The sequence below is a fragment of the Ziziphus jujuba genome, chromosome 8, assembly GCF_031755915.1.
Source record: "Ziziphus jujuba cultivar Dongzao chromosome 8, ASM3175591v1".
NCBI lineage: Eukaryota > Viridiplantae > Streptophyta > Magnoliopsida > Rosales > Rhamnaceae > Ziziphus > Ziziphus jujuba.
In genome coordinates this window covers 16,486,690-16,509,432 of record NC_083386.1, presented here as the reverse complement: position 1 = coordinate 16,509,432, position 22,743 = coordinate 16,486,690, and the positions used below count along the sequence as shown (strand labels likewise).

Sequence of the window (22,743 nt, the reverse complement as noted above, 5' to 3'; positions counted from 1 at the left end):
TATTAGCAATAAGAAAATTTCATAAATAAAAACTTTGCGATTCCAAATCAAAGAACTAGATATACATGCATTAGGATAGATAAGATTTATGTAGTGGTGACAGGACTAAAAACCCACCAGAACACACCATATTGCTGAAAGTTTCTTATAGTAGATAATTGATCTTCTCATTTCTTCTTCTTCTTCTTCTTCTTCTTCTTCTTCTTCTTTTTAATTTTCTTATACGTTAGATACCTTAATTTTTGATTCATTGATAACAAAGAGGTTGTGAAGGGACGATAAACTATGCAGGTCACAAGTATTCACATGTTATTAACACTCACAATAGAAAAAAGAAAAAATAAAAGAAGAAAAAAATAAATAAAAGAGATTAGAAAAAAATATTACTTTTGAAGATTTGCTAAGAAAAACTTCTTCACCTTTTAGAAAGAACTATTAAAGTGACAGTTTTGAAGCAAATTGTGTTCTAGGTATAATCTTATAGGGAATAAAATTTTGGAGCAAAATTAAAAAAAAAAAAGCACAAAAAAGGCAAAAAAAAGTATTAAAGTATGAAAAATATATATATAAAATAGTGTATTTTGTATTCCTTTATTTTAGGGAATATAGCTTTCTAGAAGGAATAAATTTTTATTTTTATTTTAAAGAATTAGACAATTTTTTATTTTAAAGAATTCGGATTTTATAGAAATAGATGTGGCAAATTTCAAAAATCCAATCAAATAAAAAGATATCAAGATTTTGGAAATGCTTATTATATTCTATCATTTATTTCATAAACCAAACGTGTCTTTAGTTCCATTTGGTAATATGTTTAATTTTTATTTTATTTTTTTATACCTAATTATATATAATTTTCTTGTGCAAATCTTTTATTAATAGTAGTTTAAGTTTGTTAGACATCTTAAACAAATGAAAAATACAATAAAATAAAATAAAAACAAAATCAAGACAATTTGAATTTGTATTCAATTTTTTGGTTCCCTTAACTTTAATACATTATAGTTAACTTTTTAAGCAACACGCTCAATTCACCAAAAAAGTTTTTTAAAAAAAAGCCTAAGAGAAATAAAATACTTTTTAATTTGATTAAAAAAGAAGAAGAAATCAAGTACTTAAATTTTTTTTTTTTTTTTTGGGGGAAAGCCATACTTACAAAGTAGTTTGTTTCTTTTAATTAACAAATTTTTGTCTTAAACTAAAAAGATATTTTAAAGGCACAAATGTTTAATAAATCTAATAAGATTGGTCTTAGGAAATTGATAAAAACAATTAATATGATTTCATTTCTTTATTTCAAATTTTTATTTTGAGAATTGCGTTATGACAATTAATATTGGGTGATAATCAATTTCTTGTCATTGCCCACCTTACTTTATCAAACTAATATTATAAGAAAGTTTAATATATATATATATATATATTTTTTTTTTTTGCAGAAATAACAATCAAATTAAAAATCATAACCTGATTCTATATATTTTATTTTATTTTTTTTTATAATCCAATTCATTTTTTTTTTTTTTTGAAAGCCATAACCTGATTTTTTATATTATAGTTTTAAAGAATATGTTACTGGTAAGGTTAAAAATATGAAGTTTTTAATTGAAGAAAAAAAAAATTGTCCATTTTGCTTTTTTATTTTGAAGGGTAATTATGTCAGACATAAATCTTGAACAAATCTTACTTGATCCTTACACAAACATTTTATTAAGTTAAAACCAATCTTATGAAGACAAATTTATTATGTTTTTGATTTTTTGCGGAGAATTGATTGTGACAAAGTTATAATCTAGTTTGATTAATTAATAACTTTGTATTATCAGGAGCTTCCATAGTTCATTGATAAGCAAAAGGCCGAATTCAAAACCAAAAAAAAAAAAAAAAAAAAAAAAAAAAAACCAAAAAATCCAAAAGAAAAAAAATAAATAAAAGCCAAACGATAATAACATATTTGGTTTTTTGTTTTTTCAATATCTGATTGTATATAATTTTCATTTTGTCAATTATTAGTTTGTTAAATATCTTAAACAACTATAAACTTGAAGGAAAAATAAAAATAAAAATAAAAGATAACATAATTTGAATTTGTATTCAATATATATATATATATATATATATATATTTTTTTTTTTTTTTTTGGGTTAAATTACATACCTAATAAATTCTAATGATCACTAACAAATATTTCAGATAAGCAAATTACATATAACGAGATAAAGAAAAATAATATATAATTTAATTAAAACTAAAAGCTAATTAACTTAACAAATAAAGTAGTTTTTTTTTTTAATTTTTGGAAGCCATACATACATATATATATATATATATAGAATTTCTTTCCTTTATTAAAAAAATTTAATTTGAGAATTGCTGTGACAATTTAATATTGGTTGACAATCAGTTTCTGGTCACTGTCCACCTCACTCTATCACTCTAATATAATAATAAAGTTTTACTCAATATTGTTTTTTTTTTGGCAGAAATAACAAAAATTTACTATAATTTAATGAAGATCCAAAACCAATCTTATGAAAACAAATTTATTAAAAAAAAAAAAAAATAGAATAACAGTTTCCCCCCCCCCCCCCCCCCCCGCCGGGGGAAAATCATAACCTCATTATGTTATGAGGTTAAAAGTATGAGGCTTATTAAATAAAATTTTGTTGGTTGTGATTTTAAGAATGGTTTCCTTTTTTTTTAAGGGTAATTTTGTCAAAACAATGGTTTCCTTTTTTCTTGAAGGGTAATTTTGTCAAAACAATGGTTTCCTTTTTTCTTGAAGGGTAATTTTGTCAAAACAATGGTTTCCTTTTTTACAGCCGCGTTATTTTTCATGGTTCCTTATACATATCATCATGCTTCAAATATTTTCCGCCTTTTCTTCTTCTGCAATACTTATTCTTTCCTTTCTTCTTCATTTCCTCCAGTTCTTCTTCAATTTGTTCTTTCTTCTTCATCTCCTCCAGTTCTTCTTCAGTTTTTTCTGTTGGATTTTGCAAAAAGTTGGTTTTCTGCATTGGATTTAATCAAAATTATATGAATGGCGATTAGTGTGGAAGTGTCCCAAAGCCGCTCTCTGCCTTGGTCGACTGAGCTGCCTTCGAGTGGAATATTCCTCAACGTCTCTCTGAACCAGACTTTGAGACGAGAGCTTCGAACCACCCCCGGAGGCCTTGTTGTTCAAGTTTCTTCCTACCCTCTTGCTCCCCAACTCCACACGTCTCTCTTCTTGCCCAACCATCTCCTTCGACAACGTCCCATCTTCCGCAACCACATCAATAACTTTCTCTCTCAAGTTTCTGGGTTTCGCCTCCCACACTCCTCCACTGATCGTCTCGCTTCTAATGTCTTAGCCGCGGCTTTGCTGCAGACAGGGCTGTTTTCCTTGGATGCTCAAGTGGATCTAGTTGTTAGATCATCAGAACTGGTCGTTGATCCTGATTTGGTTTCCAACGGTAATATGCCACATGGTGATGATCATCGCAACTTTCAGTTCATTGATGATCAGTTGATAATTGATCAGGCGCCCAGCAGATTGCCATCGTCATCGGATTCAACAGGTTCAAGAACTCAGACTCAGACTGTTGATAGATTGAGGATGACTACCCATGAAAGAGTGGTTGCAGAGAATGGTGACAATGGAGAGCTGGGTGGTTGCTGTATCTGCTTGGAGAAGTTCACTGCTGGAACTGAGTTAATCCGTTTTGGTTGTAAACATCTTTACCACCAAAACTGCATTGTTAAGTGGCTGGAGAATCAAAATTCCTGTCCTCTGTGCAGGCGTCCATTGTAAAGGATATGTTTAACTCTGTTTTTGTAATTTGGTTTAAGTTTTTTACTGTATATGCTCAAGATGTTGACAGATTATTACATAATAATTGTATGTGGGTTATAAGATTCATTACTTTCTTTGAATCGAATGCAAGAATATGATTTTGTCAAATTTCTATTCGCAAGAAAGAAAATTTATATGCATTTATAATCTATATTTACATAGTTCAAACACTGATAGGAAACTGAAAAATCAAACAACTACGGTCAATCTGCATCTGGGAGGAAATTTTCAGATTCTGAGTTTTGTACACTACTGATATGTCATTTTATTTTATTTTTTTGTTTTTTCCCCCTAATGACCCTGCAAAGAGAAGAACAAATAGCTTAGAAATTTTGGATATTTGAATAACAGGAGATAGATGCAAAAATTCATGAACAGTATAATTATTGATAACTGAAATTGCAACTAAACCAACCCCAATATATAGAGAACTCAAATTTATTACTTAACATAGTAAAAGAAGTGAAATCTGCCTATGCTTTGTAAACCCCAATATATTGAGAACTCAAATTTATCACTTAAACATAGTAAAAGAGTTAACAAAACCAGTATCAACAAAATTGTAAGTCAAACTCAACTGCAAGCAAAGATCAGATTTAGATGGTAATGTTGTGATCAATTGATAAAGGATTAGCTTCATACCCTGATTTAATTAATCTGCTAGTACATGTCTTTGAGGAAACCCAATAGCACTATCCCCAACTTATGCGTGATCTTCCCCTGGTATGATGATCCGGATGAAAACTACTGACTAACCCCTGGTGTAATTTGACATGCCCTTCCTCGTGCTGCATAACAATCAAACAGGCCAATAACCAATAAGACAATGTGGACACAAGTCTTTCTCTAGGTTGTTGCAGTTATTATACTCTACTGTAGGCTTAACAAAGCAAAAGTTCAAAAGGAATATGTGAATCTAGTTTAGTCTATATGAACTGGCGAGAAGAACATAAATAAAGAGAATATGAGAAATAAATGAGAGAAGAGAGAGTACTGAATAGAGGGATATTAAAACAGGACATGTAAAATGCGAAGAATAGAAGAACACAATAAGTTATGAGATGTCCCCAAACTGCAATGAAGCTAACCGTTACACAGCTTCATTCCCCTCCAAAGCTGCAATATATGCAAGTGATATATTTCATTGAAATTCTTTTGACTAAATATGGGATCTGATAGAAAAAAAAAAAAAAAAAAAAAAGGGGATGATGCTCCCTGAGCTATATATTCACCAACTGAATCTGTAACAAATGAAAATAATATGTGCGTTAGTGTCAAACATCAATGAATCGGTATCTTGCTTTTGGGAAAATGTTGCATTGAATCTGTCAATGTAGGATTATATTGTTTAAATTCTAAACTATAAACAACGCATTCATATCATGTAGGTCTAGCCCATGAACTTTAAATAAAATTGAGAAGTAAGAATGTTGGGATACACCGTGCAAGAAATGCTTGGACATTGAGACAGCAAGTAAGAAGATACATACAAGGACGTCTATGTAATGTCATAAGATGAAAGGCTGGAGCTTTGAAAAGAAAAAAGGAAAATCAAGATGTGAGGACAAGGCTTCTTGAGGGCTGAAATATACTTTACACCATCTAATGCTGAAACAGGATAAACCTCTGTCACTAAATAAGATGGATATTATTCCTAGGCTATCTCTGGACTTGAACAACAATGATGAGAAATTGACATGCAGAATAACTTTACTCTTGACTGCTAAGTCTCTTGTGTGTGTCTTTCATTCTTTAAACTTTTTGTTTGCCAAAGCATTAATTAGAGACTTTAAAATTTTATTTTCTCACTTCACCTTAAGATTCTAAATGCTTTTTATATTTTCATTTCTGTGGTAATACCTTTGAGTAAACAGTTTTCAAACTAGAGTTGAATTTAGAAAGTTATTGAAGCGTGAATGTAATTTTATATGCTAACATGCTGAATCAGAACATTTTTCCATATCAATATGTAAGGTACATAATGTGCTTAAATAAAATTCTAATTGGAATTATGAGGGACAGGTAGAAAAATTTATAAATCCATTTATTATGCAAGAAGGAAGTGCAGTTCACATCCATGTTGACGATAATCAATTTTTGTAGAAGAAACATGAAAAGTAAGACTCACCTCAACAATTTTGGCACCAACATCACGTGTAGAAAATATCTGGAAGCCGCACATAGATTCTTATGTTAAGATGGCTGAAGGAACACCTGTGAGAGTTCATGTGATTATATTGATAGCTTATCTCAATGAACTCGAGATCCTAGAGCTTGACCTTGATGATAAGACCCAAGTGCATTCACTACAATCTCTTCCCAAATCTATCAATCAATTCACGTTTTAGTTTCAATAATAACGAATTTAATCCACATCTTAGATTAGTGAAAACCTTGCAAAAATTGCTGAGAATGTACATTTCTAAGTCACCATTGTGAAGCCTTCTCTCATAATTTTCTTATTAAGAAATGATAATAATATTGTACTAAAAAGAGCCAGTTACCAAGCTTTGGGAAGGAAAAATAAATAAATTAATTAAAAAAAAAAAAATTAACACAAGATGCTATTGATATATGTAGCAAGAAACTGATCAGAAATGAGAAATGGCAAGACGATCCAAAAAGGATCCTTATCTAGCACTGACTATCTAATCAAAAATTAAAAGCTTGGGAGATACTTTGGCTGTTTCTGGTAACTTTGTCTCAGAAACAGATCATGTACTTAACATCATTTTGGGTGGATTAGGCACAGAGTATAATCCATTTGTTATGACGGTCATTTCTGCAGATCAATCATGTAAAACTTCAATGTGTTCCAGCATTACTGCTTTCTCGTGAAAGTATGCTGGAAAAGCAACAACTTATTGCATCAGATTCTCTTCCAGATTTAGTCAATATTACTACTACTACTAGTACTACTACCACCACCCAAACTGCTTCTCAACAGACATTTCGAGACTTCTCTAATAATAATTGTGGTCATGGTGGTAGAAGTCAGAACAACCGTGGTTGTTCAGAGCTATTATACGTTTCATCAGTCGTTTCGGCAACTAATTCATGGTGCAACATCTTCTCCACGCAGTGGTGTTATGTTAACCTCCCCGTTAACTACTCCAAAGACAGCTATGGATAAAAATTGGTTTCGCAAATCGGGTGAAACCAATCATCGAACACCAGATCTTCCTAATCTTCACATTAGCACTCCCATGTTTTGGAAATGATAAGGTCCACATGGGCAATGGTGCAGGTTTGAATTTGAATAATCCTTCTGTTAAAAACTCTTGCTATTTCTGCAACTTTTTTTTCTTCAGGTTTTGCATTTAAAATGGATTATTTCTGTTTCATTTGTACAAAAGGAAAGCAAGATTATGAATATCCTGAGACTGGTGACTGATGCTTTAGTTGTGCTCATCCTTTTAACATGTCTGACATCCAAATTAATGAAAAATTTTAGGCCTTCTTGCAGATCTTGCAGCAAAGGACCTGGTTTTATCTTGGCAATTCTTTCCGCATGAAACCAGATACTTTTAGGAACAAAAGAAACATGAAGGAACACAAGGAATAAAGTGTCTTTTTTTTTTATATTTGAATCTTGCCGTCGAGGGGTTGTAAAAATCTGTACAGAAAAACACTGGGAGAGTTCATATATGGTGGTGATTACAGAGAATACACTGCATAAAATTAACAACGAAAGCTTTGCTGGAGTCCGGTACTACCAAAAGGCCACAAAGCAAAATCAGTGCTAAATCAGATTGTAGATAAACATCCATCACAGATAAGGCTGTAGTAAAAAAATTTCAGTGCTGTTTATTGAGCACTGTCAGTAAAAAATGCATCATAAACAACGAAGAATCATATTCACAGGTAACCTATTGTTTTATTTTATTTTATTTATTCTGTAAATATATGTAAAATGGCACATGGTGGTTAAAGAAATTCATACTGATATCACAAAAACAGGGCATTACAATGCCGTGGTCAGAAAAAAGGACCAGAAGAGAAAACTTTTCTTGTCCTGGCACAACCCGCCTGGGATTTCTATCAGCCGTTGAGCAATGACATGCTAATCTGGGGCACTTCGTTTCTGAAATTGCTGGAGTTCTTCAAAATCACTGCTCTGATGGTTGAGGCGCAAGCTTGGCCATGGCAAGAACAAGTAGTCCTGTACACAAAATTTCTCGCCTCTGGAGGTGTGGATACAGCAGGTTAAGTGGCTGATCCTCTTTTTTGGCAGTGGAGGTGTCTCTGCAACCCCAAATATTCAGCAAAGTATCAGGGATGAGTGCGACAATAGCAATATTGGCAATATTATGAACATTTCCCAGAACTTTTGACCAAGTTAAAATGTATCATAACATTTCCAAGATCTTTTGACCAAGTTAACATATATCATATAACATTTCCAAGATCTTTTGACCAAGTTAAAATGTATCATATTTCTAAGGAGGTGATAACTAATTTGGAATATGCCATTCCTCAAGATCTATGTTAATCAGATACAGTGTGAGCCTCTGGTGTGGTATGGATACGTGTCCAAGTGTTGGGACTGTTTGTTTTCTAAAGTTTTCACATTTATTTAGAGCGAAGCTTCGATCACAACATGAACAAGCCAAAAAGAGGGTCTTTCATCACTTTTCTCATATTTCGCTAGTAAAATAGACTAGTTAATTTCAAGTGGAGATTGAATCCTAGAAGGCACAGATAGGAACTGCAAGCACAGATTATAGTCAGAAGACGAACTAGCTGTGTTCATTTAAGGCTTCACTTCAGGTTTTATAGTGGGAAATGCTCCAAGGAAAGAGATTTGAAGACGTAGCGCAGTCTGTAATGAGAGCGGAATGGGGATGGAAAGGGTTGTCCAATAGTGATACCACTTTTAGCATCCTAGTGTTGGACATAGGTATAGTGAGATAAAGTGACGAGTTTGACTAACATGGCTCAGGATAAGTTGGTTTGGCTGTAGCATCAAACACTTCATGGAAAAACATGGCATTGCCTATTGAATAAAAAACATCTATGAAAACATCTACGCCATCTTTTAAAGCAGCTCATCATATCAGACAACCAACCAACAAACAAACAGATAACAGCCAAATTCTACATATAAAAGTTCTAATAACAAGATGAGAAAGAACAATATATTAACCAAAAATTCATTTACAAGTGCTGGAAGCGTATGTTTTCCAAGGTTTTCCCATTTATTTTGAGTGTCCAATAGTGATATCATTTCTAGCATCCTACTGCTGGACATAGGTATAGTGATAAAGTGATGAGTTTGACTAACATAGCTAAGGATAGGCTGGTTGGCTGTAGCATCAATTACTTCATGCAAAACATGGCATTGTCTTTAGAATCAAGAACATCTATGAAGACAACCATGCCGTCTTTCAAAGCAGTTCATCATATCAGACAACCATCCAACTAAAAAACATATAATAACTCAATTCTACTCATAAAAATTCTACTAACAAGATAACTAAGTGCAATATATTAACAGAAAAATCATTTACAAATATACTCCTTTACTCCACATATATATATATATACATATATTATCCTTCACAATCATCAATTCAATTGTTCAACCTTGTATTCTCCAAACACATTACTCCATCAACAAAACGTACATATTGCTTACCCTTAACAGTTGACTTTCTCACTAGACAGACTTGTAACATCAAACCTACCACCATGGATTGCCATATAATTCTTATATTTTCTATCCATCATTTCTCATTTCACTCCTGAAAATATTACCGTACTAAAAAAGAAGCTTAGAATACCCTATTTTCAAAGAATTAGCCACATTGGGGCTGACCAAATAATTTATAGTTAAGAATAATTCTTCTCCACTCATAACACATTTGTGGATACTCAAACCATGAAGACAGCCAGAATATGTCAAGGATTTGTACCATGCTTGTTTTAGTGCATTATTAAATTCACCGAGTTCAAATTTAAAGTACTAAACATTTTTTAATACAGCATTATTCAATCTCGGAGTAGCACTCTTTTCTTATCAATTAACTATATGCATATATATATATATATATATGTATATATGGAAATATGAAAGGAAATACCTCAGAGACCAATAGGAAAGGAGGAAAGGCATGACCAAAAGCATTAATGCCTTTGCCACCTTGAAGCACAATTATAATCTCATATGGAGTTTCACTACTGAATGGCTAGCAATTCATTTAGATCCAGCCTGCTCCTACAAAAATTCTTCTCTACTCAAATAGTTATAAGTTTTGACTCCAAAAGTTAACATGTTATACATAGCAGTTCAAATTACCTTATTCAACACAACCTTAAAGTACAACAGCTACATATATAGAGAGAAAAAAGAACAAAAAGAAGAATAGACAATAACACAGTTGTAGATACTTGAACCATGGAGACAGCCAGAATATATGAAGGATTTATACCAAATTTATTAAAGAGCATATTAGATCGGCCAAGTTGAAATTTACAGTGAACATTTTTCAGTACAGTATTATTCAAGTTAGGGATAGCATGTAAGCAAATACCTTGAAGACCAAACAGGAAATGCATGCTAAGAATCATTAATTTCTTTGCCACCTTGAAGTACAATTATAATCTCATAAGGGAGATTCACTTCTGAATGGCTAGCAATTCATCTACATTTAGCCTCCTTCTGCTTAAAGAATTAGTTATCACATGCTTCTCTTACATAGGACTGTGAATTATGAAAAGAAGATTTTGCCCTCTCTCGACTGTCTTCATCAACATAATCCAAATCCAAAGCCAAGCTCAAATTTTCTTGATTCACAAACCGATTACTCAACCTTCTATTTTTCAAGATCACAACTGACTCTTTCATGAGGTTAATGTATTTTTTCCTCACACTCAACAGTGGATGCTTCTCAATGGTGGACTGGTTACAGTAAGCCTCTTTAAGAATTACTGTACAAGTCTTGTTCATCAAAGACAAATAAAAAATATGGGGATGCCGCTCAAATGCTTTGTGAACTTTCTGTGGCAATCCCATACACTTCTTAAGACACAAAAGCTTCTTCCTCTCTGCCGAATGCTCAACAAAAAGACTTAGCAGCTCATGGAGAAACCCCACGACTCGTTTCTCTGCCATATCACTATCTGGATCCAAATGGGAAAATTCCTCATATGGTGAAATATAAGGAAGCTTCTGAAATTCTTCTAACCAATAAGTAATCTTCCTCCTCAACCTCAAACCCTTTGATGGAAAAAGCTGGAATTCAATGGCTTCCATTGACCCACCAGAATACACCCCTCTCTGCATTGCACTCTTTTGCATTGCAGACCAAACCTTTTCCTCGTTCTCAACAGCCAAACCATTCAATCCATCTTCCATCTCCACAAACCTAAAAGACCCATCAAGGTTCCTTTCTGGATACAATAAAAAGTCATCAGGAAGCCCCAAATACCATTGCATTCCCTTAATTATCTTCAAAGGCAAAACCTTCCCTTTACTCATCAATATAAATCTTTTAAGTCTTTCCCTCAAATCCTTCCTACAATCCTCATAAATCCTCCTTTCCTCTCTATCAATCTCAACAGCTTCACGGGTCAGCCTAAACCAAGGAAGATTGTACTTCGGACCACTAAACTCTTCAAAGATTGATGGGTATAGCCTCAAAAATCTTGCAACCTTCATTGGCACACCCAATTCTATTCCCCTTTTTGACACTGCAGAGATCGGGATGCAACCACTGGGCTCTTGGGCAATGATATTCTTGAGGGCAACAACAGGCTTGAGCTCTATGGACTTGTGGATCTGCTCAATGGAATCATAGGAAGGGTCCTTCTTCCATTCCATATACACATTTACATAGTTGGATGTTTGGGTGTATGCATATGGAGGGTTATGTAGGGGGTACTGAACAGAAAAGATTGATCTTTCAGAGGAGGATAGAAACTTTTTCAGGGTTTTTGAGGAGCAGCTGATGATGAACATTATTTGGGGTTTAGGAAGTGTGTTTTTCTCGAGATTTTACTAAATGGATGATGAGGATATCATTGAAGTAGGTTTTGCTATGTTGCGGACTCTGTTGAGTCAAAACAAAGTTGCAGAGCAGGAATCGGAATCTTTGATACCTTCTTAAGGGCTTCCAGGAATCGGAGTCTTTGATACCTTCTTAAAGGCTTCGAGTGCACTTCTCCTGTTTACAATCACATTTTTGCTTTTAAATAAGGTAGGTGCAAGGCCCGTGTTTGGTATTTTCATAGTGTAGTATTAATATTAATAACTTGTGGTTTGAGGATTATAATTTTATACTTTGTCATTTTATTGCTTTTATGAATATAAATACATTTACCTCGAAAAAAAAAAAGAAAAAGAAAAAGAAAAAAAAGGAATATATGTACATTTATAGTAGTCATATATTAAAAAAATGTGTAGACGATTTCAAAAATTGAGTTAGCAATGACACATCTTTAAATACTACATACTTGGCACTCCTCAGCCCAACACTGACTTTACAAGCATGAATGAAACAACAATATTATATTGGACATTTATTACCCAAAAATATATAAATATAATAATGGACATTTTATGTAAAGTAAGGTGCCCAAAGGATTATCACACTACAAATGCAAAATCATATTATGCAACTACCCAAATCAAATACCACGAATATGACCCAGAGGAATTTAGCAAGCAACTCGTGCATATTTTAACCATGAGATGAATTTCGAAGAACCCGCATGTATTAAGGTTGTTAAGTTCATCTATAAACCTTAAAATATTTATTTATGCACTGAATAAATGGAGCCACATCATTTTCCATGCATTTTTATGGATGGTCATGTGCATATAGGTGCATAGTTGAATAAATTTATAACATCACAACCTTGAAGAGGATATAAAGAAAAGCTACCAGCAGAGAAGACACGAGGAAAGCTACAAACAAGCGAGGAATACGATAGAAACTCTATGCAATACAAGGGTCCAAGTGCAGTTAAACATGCTAGAAATTTCCAAGGATAGTGTACAATTAGCAATTCGCTCTCCACCAGTACCACTACTCTACACAAAGGGTGTGAAGAAATAGACATACAAAGAGAAATTTTGAGATGGAAGCAAGAAAATGAAGTCACAGTTTAAGAAAGAGCAACGAAAAAAGAATATTAGCAGTTGAGCAACAACCACGAACAATAGAACAAAAAAACATCAAAGACAATTATAATATTAAAAGACCAAATTAACACTCCTTTATCACACAATACCCAAGAAAATGCAGACATATCATATATATTGATAAAATAGTATTTTATTAATAATTTAATATCACTTTTAAAAAAATATTTTTTTTTCAAAATTGCTCACTCAAACAGATAAATCATATTCAATGGCAACCTATTTTGCCTCTAATAAATAGATTTTTACCACTAAAATGTCTTAATGGCAAAAAAATTGTCACTAGGTTGGCTTGCCACTAGAGCCCATAGTGGCAATAATATATAATTTAACCACCCAATCCTTTTAATTATCAAGGGCAAAGTCAGAATTGCCACCAATAAGAAAAATTAGAGGCAAAATTCATTGCCGTTAAATTTTCAATTCTGCCACTGTTAATGTAATTGTCAAATCCACAATATAGCTATCTTGTGACAGTAATCTAGTGTCATCACTTTTGGAACAATCATGTAGTGGCAATATACCAATATCTGCTTCTAATGTCCTCTCAGTATCCCTCTCTTTACCCTTTTTCCCCTCTTTCCGTTTCTTCTCTTTTCCCTTCTTCCCTTCTTTCTTTTCCTTCATTGCTACTTATTTTATTATTATTTTTTTTGCCTCTTTTAGTTTTAAATGTTATTCTATTTTTAAATTTATTTTTTACAGGAAAATTGGAGAGCATTTATAATAAATGGGGCACAGAAACAAAAAATCAAAATATTAATAAATGAAAATATTCAAAACGAAAAACTCATGCATTTAATATATGAAACAGTACTAAAATCATACCAATATTTATTAATTATCTATATCTAAAGTGGCAAAATAATAACAATTTTGGTATACGATAGAAACTCTATGCAATACAAGGGTCCAAGCGCAGTTAAACATGCTAGAAATTTCCAAGGATAGTGTACAATTAGCAATTCGCTCTCCACCAGTACCACTACTCTACACAAGGGTGTGAAGAAATAGAATACAAAGAGAAATTTTGAGATGGAAGCAAGAAAATGAAGTCACAGTTTAAGAAAATGTAACGAAAAAAGAATATTAGCAGTTGAGCAACAACCACAAACAATAGAACACAAAAACATCAAAGAGAATTTTAATATTAAAAGACCAAATTAACACTCCTTTTATCACACAATACCAAGAAAATGCAGACATATCATATATATTGATAAAATAGTATTTTATTAATAATTTAATATCACTTACCACGTTTAATTTTCTTTTAAAAAAATATTTTTTTTTAAAAATTGCTTACTCAAACAGATAAATCATATTCAATGGCAACCTATTTTGCCTTTAATAAATAGATTTTTACCACTAAAATGTCTTAATGGCAAAAAAATTGTCACTAGGTTGGCTTGCCACTAAAGCCCATAGTGGCAATAATATATAATTTAACCACCTAATCCTTTTAATTATCAAGGGCAAAGTCAGAATTGCCACCAATAAGAAAAATTAGAGGCAAAATTCATTGCCGTTAAATTTTCAATTCTGCCACTGTTTGTTAATGTAATTGTCAAATCCACAATATAGCTATCTTGTGACAGTAATCTAGTGTCATCACTTTTGGAACAATCATGTAGTGGCAATATACCAATATCTGCTTCTAATGTCCTCTCAGTATCCCTTTCTTTTCCCTTTTTCCCCTCTTTCCGTTCCTTCTCTTTTCCCTTCTTCCCTTCTTTCCTTTCCTTCATTGCTACTTATTTTATTACTATTTTTTTTGCCTCTTTTAGTTTAAATGTTATTCTATTTTTAAATTTATTTTTTACAGGAAAATTGGAGAGCATTTATAATAAATAGGGCACAAAAACAAAAAATCAAAATATTAATAAATGAAAATATTCAAAACGAAAAACTCATGCATTTAATATATGAAACAGTACTAAAATCATACCAATATTTATTAATTATCTATATCTAAAGTGGCAAAATAATAACAATTTTGGTAGATTTATCCAAGGTTCAACCTTGAATTGCCTATCAAAATGGTCTGCAAAAGTACAATTTTTACTCTTCTAATAAATTAGTTGCCATCCGCAAAAAATGGAAAGAAACATAAAGGATTAAAAGTTATAAACCAAACAAAGCAAATAATCTATAAACCAAATAAAATGTTAAAAATAGTTGGCAAAACCCATATGAATTTAGAGACCAAAGTTTCAGATCCAACAACAAAAACCATATACTAAAAGCTACTTTTTATATCAATTTCAAGATTGGTTTAATCAAAGAAAAAAAGCTTATAATAACATAAAAAAGTTTGCTCAACTAAAGGCACTATACTTCATTTAAAGCTAACATATTTGACAAGAACTTCACTTCAAAGAAATTACATATCCATAAAGAGGTCGGCAATATACCTGTGATGTTTCTCCTCGCTTCAATCTTTTTCTGCAATCCTGAATTAGACAATAAACATAGAGAAAAGAATGAGTTACAAATAATTGATACCGAAAAATTAATTTAGAGAAAGAGTTATCAAAGAAAAAAGCTACACTTTCTAAATCATATCTCTCAGAGTCCATTAATTCCTTAATAACTCAGAAGCTATTATCTATTAGCACATAAGATGTGATCCAAAAGCCTCTGCCTTCGAATCTTGACAACTCTTCTTGAAAAGCTTGTAGGAAAAAAGAAAAAAAGAAAAAAAAAAAAAAAAAAAAAAAAAAAGAAGAAGGAAGAAATCAAAACCAAAGAAAAATAAAGTACCTTTAACATAAATTATCTTTCAAAATTTAGCACTATTAAGTGCCTTTGACTTTAGTTATCCTGCAAAATCTTGAAGAGACTTAAGAATTTTAATGAATTAATCCACCTCCACAAAAACAGTCACCTGGACAACCATGGAAACAAGCATTTAGATAATTTTGTACTTCACACAAGCAAGAAACATAGGAAGTTTATGTTGACTGCAAGTTTACTACAGAAATGTGCCCATTCTAGAATGATTATCATGACAAACACGGTACCTGATTTACAGATGTACCAAAACGTGAAATTGATATAATCATGCAATTCCACAATGAATGTAAAATCAAAGATAATATATCCAGTGACCTTGTCAATTGTCATCATCAGATTTCTCATAGACTTTTCTTCCAACTTCCCTATGAAACACTTCCCACAGATCATATTGTCGATCATCACTATCAACAATCATTTTATTGAATTACAGTTCTTTTTTCTTCTCTAAACAAAAAATTAAAAATTAAAAAAATAAAGGGTAAGCTACTACATTTTCAATTGATAGTTGGGCTTCGATATCTTGTGCTGATGAGGGAGTCACTAATTATGCAAAGACAAACTCATGTAAGGAGGGAACAGAGTGCTGCAAATGGGATGGTGTCAAATGCGAAAACTAGAGCAGAAATGTGATTGGGCTGGACTTGAGTTGCAGTTGGCTTAGAGGTCCAATCCAGTCAAACAGTAGTCTTTTCCTCCTAAAACATCTCCAAGCCTCAATCTTGCGCACAATGACCTTCAACAATCCAAGGTATAGCCAGAATATGGTTCATTGTCGAGTTTGACTCATCTTAATCCCTCTTCCTCCAATTTCAATGGCACAATCTCATGACTAAATTTTGTCCATATCCAAAGCTATTCAAGTTCATTATCCATTATCCATAACAAAAATATGCAATTAAGATATAATGCTGCTTATTTAGAAAAGCACCAGATTAAGAGGCTCAGCAAAGAAAACCCACCCCATTGACAGAATTTCCATGCAAATGAACAAATATCGGTTCACTTCAAATCATAAAGTGCTATAGAAGCTGCAAATACCTTCTTTATATGTTCCAGTTCCACATCATCGTCTAGGAAAAAACTGGGGTACTTGACAGGTATGTCAACCTGGATAATATCTCTATATATCTCAATCAGTTATAATTTTTCCTGTGTCTGAAGGATTTAAGTACTTATAACAGCATTAATACCAAAAGAACATAAATGTTCCCCAACAGTATGGTGCCAAACAAAAGACAATACCTCAAAGTTTGCTCCTAACTGCCTGTGTTTCTCAATCGAATCTTGTCCACCAGAGGAGGCATACTTATTTATCTGCAGAAATCAGACAAACGCTTTTTATTAAACATATTTTGCAACATGTTCTCAAATATGCTCATTTCTGACAACTTCCGTCAACAACAAACATCTCATCCAATAGCTATCAATTTATGTTTCCTCGTATTGACATCATAATACACATTCCCATGTATTGAAACTCAACTCGTCAAAGATTTACATATACTATCACTATATTGGCCTCAAATTTCTTTTCCTTCAATGATTATTAAGCCTAGAATGCCTTTATTTGTTTACAACTTCCTTTTCCATGGATTTCCATATTCTAAAGAAGTTGGTGCATGATAAAGACCACAACTACATGTTAACCAAAAAAAAAAAAAAAAAAAACTTCAGCCCATCATTAAGACACAAAGAAAGTCTTAGAGAGGAATATTTGCAGCTGAATAATTCATATGACCACCCTACTATTCATATGTTCATATTTTTGCTATGATATGAATTCAATATTTACCTGTTAGGCTTTAAGGCCCCATTTGGAAAGTGTTGAAATTTAAAGGGAAACTAATTCCCTAGAATTGATTTAGCGGAAATTAGTTTCCTGAGAATCAGCTTCCTATAAATTACTTTTTAGAGTATTTGGTTAATATTAGAATATTTAGGACTTACTAGTAATTGATTAATTTTTGTTCTAAAATTTTAGGATAAACTGTCTCTAAATATAATTTATAAAATTAATTTCTCAGGAATTTCACCCCACAATTTCCTCCTTATAAAAATAATTCAAACACATGAAAATTTATTTTCCTTTACCTGCATTTCCTATCAATGTTGGAGAAGCTCAAATACAATTTGCAATGGTCTCTTATCTGACATGAAGAGACCATTTCACTCTTACAATTCGCAATGGAAACTGCAACTAGTAGATAAAATTCCAAGCCGTTTGCCCAAATTAGCATAAAGAGAACGTATGAACCAGTGTAGCATACCGGTCAATCAGCACAGCCCTACTCTGCACAGGAGATAATTGACTAATCACGCAGCAATACGCAAATTTCTAATCCTAGCCGCTCCAACAATTCAGAAAAAAAAAAAAATATATATATATATATATATATATATACACGAAAACAGAGCAGAGAAAAAAACGAAAAATAAATACGGAAGAAATGGAAAAATAGAAATAGAAGAAATCAAAACAAGCCCTAACAATACTCACCAATCACCACGAATCAACACGCACAAGATCGAACCAAGCGCTATCCACTTCGCCATTGATGAGACCGAGAGACAAGAGCTTGAAAGTGCCCTAGAGGGAAAAGAGCTTAAACCGAAGAGAAGGAATTTAAGAGCGTCTCGAGCTCCGTTTCTTCACGATGTTGTTTAGATTTTTATGTCACCCAGAAATTAAGAAATTTATCGGACTTGATCCATCGGATACTATAGAATAGTATAGTTTTGTATCTGTACAGGTCTGAACTGAACAGTAAATTAGTTGTTACTGTTTGATAGGACTATTTTATGATTATCTTTTAAAAATTATATTTATATTTTAAAAAATATATTATATTCAACTAAAATTGTAAATTTATATATTTATATTAACATATAAAATTTAATTTTTTTATCTTTACAAATTATATTAACATATAATTTTAAAAATAAATTAAAATTAACTTATAACGTAGTATTTCATAAGTAATAATTAATTAAAAATAAAAATAATTTAATAATATTTATAAAATATTTGAATTTTTTATATTTATAAATTATGTTAATGTATTATTTTCAAAATCAATTAAAATAAAATTATAATATGGTAAATCATAAATAATAATTAACTATAAATAAAAAATTAACATTATATTAATTAAGAACTTGTTAATAATATAAGATCTGCACTTCATATACATATATATATATATATATATATATATATATATCTATATGTTACATGTTGTTTTACTTTTAATAAATACTGCATGCATATAGATATTGGATTCCCAGCAAATAAATGTTTCATGTTGAAATACTTTTCTAGGGAAGTCGTTTGGTGTCTATCCTTTCAATCGTTTAAAGTAGTAAATTAAAACTTTATTAGAGAATTTACTATCCTTACCATGTGGAACTTTTAATCCATTTCTTCTACCTATTGCATCTCAAAGAACTCTACCATCTATTGCAGAACCTTCCCAACCAGACAATACATATATGAATTTCATGTTCTGTGAGCAAACTCCTAACATATTTGTAGCTATCTCTCCTTTTCTAACATACGGTATCTCGGTTGATCTTTTAAAAGCATCCTCAATCGAATATATGTTCCGTCTAATGCCCTTAAGCAATCCTAAAATTGAATAAAATAAAATTTATATATAGTCTCTCTAGTTATAACTTCCTCTATATATATATATATATATATATATTATATGTAATAAAATATGAAAAATTACCTTAAACAATTTCCACCTTTCATCTACTGAATTTTCAAGAACTGGCTCTAGAATCTTAAGTAACTCTGTTTGTAGTCGTATTACAACATTCAAAACAACATTGAAATGTTTGCTAATTGTTTCTCCTGAACGTCTAAATTGGTGTTTTATGACTCGATTCTTTACATGATGTGATAAAATATGTAAAAGCATTGCAGCTTGTTCATCTACTAACATGGGTTTTGTGTCTTTTAAGCCTCCTATTGTTTAAAGCATACCACACAATTTCATAAATGCACATCTATTCATCCTAAGTTGATTAGTGCAAGTTATATCACTTTAATATATTAATCTATTAATATCTCTTCTTCTTGAATAAAAATCATTAACATATGTTATTCACAAAGATTTTTTTCAATACAATGTTTAACCATAAAACATAACAATTGATAAAAAATAGAGACTATATGCAATATTTCCAACCACGCCATCAATATTCAAACCGAAAATTTTTTTTCCTTATCAATTTTCTCACAGTCAAACTCAATTGGGCATTTAATTAATTGCAAGAATATTAAATATCAAATTAAATTTATGGTAATAATTTTATAATGTTCAAGCAATTTTTGGTATCCTAGATATCTAATATATCTCCTACACCCTTCTTAAAATAAAATTAAAAAAAAAAGGAATATTTACTCAATATTACCAATAAGAAAATTTCATAAATGAAAACTTTGCGATTCCAAATCAAAGAACTAGATATACATGCCTTAGGATAGATAAGATTTATGTAGTGGTGACATGTCTAAAAACCCACCAGAACACACCATATTGCTGAAAGTTTCTTATAGTAGATAATTGATCTTCTCATTTTCTTCTTCTTCTTCTTCTTCTTCTTTTTAATTTTCCTATACGTTAGATACCTTAATTTTTGATTCATTGATAACAAAGAGGTTGTGAAGGGACGATAAACTATGCAGGTCACAAGTATTCACATGTTATTAACACTCGCAATAGAAAAAAGAAAAAATAAAAGAAGAAAAAAATAAATAAAAGAGATTAGAAGAAAATATTATTTTTGAAGATTTGCTAAGAAAAACTTCTTCACCTTTGAGAAAGAAATATTAAAGTGATAGTTTTGAAGCAAATTGTGTTCTAGGTATAATATTATAGGGAATAAAATTTTGGAGCAAAATGAAAAAAAAATAGCACAAAAAAAAGGCAAAAAAAAGGATTAAAGTATGAAAAAAATATATCTAAAATAGCGTATTTTGTATTTCTTTATTTTAGGGAATATAATTTTCTAGAAGGAATAATTTTTTTTTATTTTAAAGAATTAGACAATTTTTTATTTTAAAAAATTCGGATTTTATAGAAATAGATGTGGCAAATTTCAAAAATCCCATCAAATAAAAAGATATCAAGATTTTAAAAATGCTTATTATATTCCATCATTTATTCCATAAACAAACGTGTCTTTAATTCCATTTGGTAACATGTTTAATTTTTATTTTATTTTTTTATACCTAATTATATATAATTTTCTTGTGCAAAACTTTTATTAATAGTAGTTTAAGTTTGTTAGACATCTTAAACAAATGAAAAATAAAATAAAAACAAAATCAAGACAATTTGAATTTGTGTTCAATTTTTTGGTTCCCTTAACTTTAATACATTATAGTTAACTTTTTAAACAACACGCTCAATTCACCAAAAAAGTTTTTTTTAAAAAAAGCCTAAAAGAAATAAAATACTTTTTAATTTGATTAAAAAAAAGAAGAAATCAAGTACTTAAATTTTTAATTTGAGAATTGCTGTGACAATTTAATATTGGTTGACAATCAGTTTCTGGTCACCGTCCACCTCACTCAATCAGTCAAATATTATAATAAAGTTTTACTCTATACTGTATTTTTTGGCAGAAATAACAAAATTTTACTATAATTTAAAGAAGATCCAAAACCAATCTTATAAAGACAAATTTATTAGAAAAAAAAATAATAATAACAGTTTACACATTGTACTTTTTTATCCCCCCCGGAAAATCATAACCTCGTTATGTTATGAGGTTAAAAGTATGAGGCTTATTAAATAAAATTTTGTTGGTTGTGATTTTAAGAATGGTTTCCTTTTTTCTTAAGGGTAATTTTGTCAAAACAATGGTTTCCTTTTTTCTTGAAGGGTAATTTTGTCAAAACAATGGTTTCCTTTTTTACAGCCGCGTTATTTTTCATGGTTCCTTATACATATCATCATGCTTCAAATATTTTCCGCCTTTTCTTCTTCTGCAATACTTATTCTTTCCTTTCTTCTTCATTTCCTCCAGTTCTTCTTCAATTTGTTCTTTCTTCTTCATCTCCTCCAGTTCTTCTTCAGTTTTTTCTGTTGGATTTTGCAAAAAGTTGGTTTTCTGCATTGGATTTAATCAAAATTATATGAATGGCGATTAGTGTGGAAGTGTCCCAAAGCCGCTCTCTGCCTTGGTCGACTGAGCTGCCTTCGAGTGGAATATTCCTCAACGTCTCTCTGAACCAGACTTTGAGACGAGAGCTTCGAACCACCCCCGGAGGCCTTGTTGTTCAAGTTTCTTCCTACCCTCTTGCTCCCCAACTCCACACGTCTCTCTTCTTGCCCAACCATCTCCTTCGACAACGTCCCATCTTCCGCAACCACATCAATAACTTTCTCTCTCAAGTTTCTGGGTTTCGCCTCCCACACTCCTCCACTGATCGTCTCGCTTCTAATGTCTTAGCCGCGGCTTTGCTGCAGACAGGGCTGTTTTCCTTGGATGCTCAAGTGGATCTAGTTGTTAGATCATCAGAACTGGTCGTTGATCCTGATTTGGTTTCCAACGGTAATATGCCACATGGTGATGATCATCGCAACTTTCAGTTCATTGATGATCAGTTGATAATTGATCAGGCGCCCAGCAGATTGCCATCGTCATCGGATTCAACAGGTTCAAGAACTCAGACTCAGACTGTTGATAGATTGAGGATGACTACCCATGAAAGAGTGGTTGCAGAGAATGGTGACAATGGAGAGCTGGGTGGTTGCTGTATCTGCTTGGAGAAGTTCACTGCTGGAACTGAGTTAATCCGTTTTGGTTGTAAACATCTTTACCACCAAAACTGCATTGTTAAGTGGCTGGAGAATCAAAATTCCTGTCCTCTGTGCAGGCGTCCATTGTAAAGGATATGTTTAACTCTGTTTTTGTAATTTGGTTTAAGTTTTTTACTGTATATGCT

General features: G+C 31.6%; 3 protein-coding genes and 1 long non-coding RNA gene across 12 annotated transcripts; 2 read left to right on the top strand and 2 right to left on the bottom strand.

Moving 5' to 3' along the window:
- The first annotated feature begins 3,043 nt into the window (after positions 1-3,043).
- On the top strand, positions 3,044-3,796 carry LOC132805077 (uncharacterized). Its single transcript, XM_060819838.1, has one exon. The coding sequence runs from the start codon at positions 3,044-3,046 to the stop codon at positions 3,794-3,796; it is 753 nt and encodes a 250-aa protein (XP_060675821.1).
- A 211-nt stretch (positions 3,797-4,007) lies between these two features.
- On the bottom strand, positions 4,008-5,627 carry LOC132804968 (uncharacterized). The gene is made up of 3 exons (XR_009640326.1): positions 4,833-5,627; positions 4,481-4,626; positions 4,008-4,138 (listed from the first exon to the last, which is right to left on the bottom strand). It is a non-coding gene; the product is annotated as an uncharacterized LOC132804968 (long non-coding RNA).
- Positions 5,628-7,695: 2,068 nt separating this feature from the next.
- On the bottom strand, positions 7,696-18,505 carry LOC107413719 (protein WHAT'S THIS FACTOR 9, mitochondrial). 9 transcript variants are annotated; one of them, XM_048469877.2, is made up of 8 exons: positions 18,280-18,505; positions 17,874-18,072; positions 17,025-17,096; positions 16,821-16,937; positions 15,747-15,870; positions 15,398-15,436; positions 10,372-12,003; positions 7,696-8,083 (listed from the first exon to the last, which is right to left on the bottom strand). In XM_048469877.2, exon 7 carries the CDS (start codon positions 11,796-11,798, stop codon positions 10,512-10,514), a length of 1,287 nt encoding a protein of 428 aa, XP_048325834.2. In that variant the 5' UTR covers positions 11,799-12,003; positions 15,398-15,436; positions 15,747-15,870; positions 16,821-16,937; positions 17,025-17,096; positions 17,874-18,072; positions 18,280-18,505; the 3' UTR covers positions 7,696-8,083; positions 10,372-10,511. The 9 variants fall into 9 exon arrangements, with proteins under 9 accessions (XP_048325834.2, XP_060675466.1, XP_048325837.2 ...); XM_060819483.1 differs by having other exon boundaries at positions 16,821-16,902; XM_048469880.2 differs by having other exon boundaries at positions 15,747-15,815; positions 16,821-16,902.
- A 3,429-nt stretch (positions 18,506-21,934) lies between these two features.
- On the top strand, positions 21,935-22,687 carry LOC125421303 (uncharacterized). Its single transcript, XM_048469894.2, has one exon. The coding sequence runs from the start codon at positions 21,935-21,937 to the stop codon at positions 22,685-22,687; it is 753 nt and encodes a 250-aa protein (XP_048325851.2).
- The last annotated feature ends 56 nt before the right edge of the window (positions 22,688-22,743 follow it).

Bases quoted from the DNA above. Each gene is read 5' to 3' on its own strand.
- LOC132805077 (XM_060819838.1), top strand. From the start codon at position 3,044: ATGGCGATTAGTGTGGAAGTGTCCCAAAGCCGCTCTCTGCCTTGGTCG.
- LOC107413719 (XM_060819486.1), bottom strand. From the start codon at position 11,798: ATGTTCATCATCAGCTGCTCCTCAAAAACCCTGAAAAAGTTTCTATCC.
- LOC125421303 (XM_048469894.2), top strand. From the start codon at position 21,935: ATGGCGATTAGTGTGGAAGTGTCCCAAAGCCGCTCTCTGCCTTGGTCG.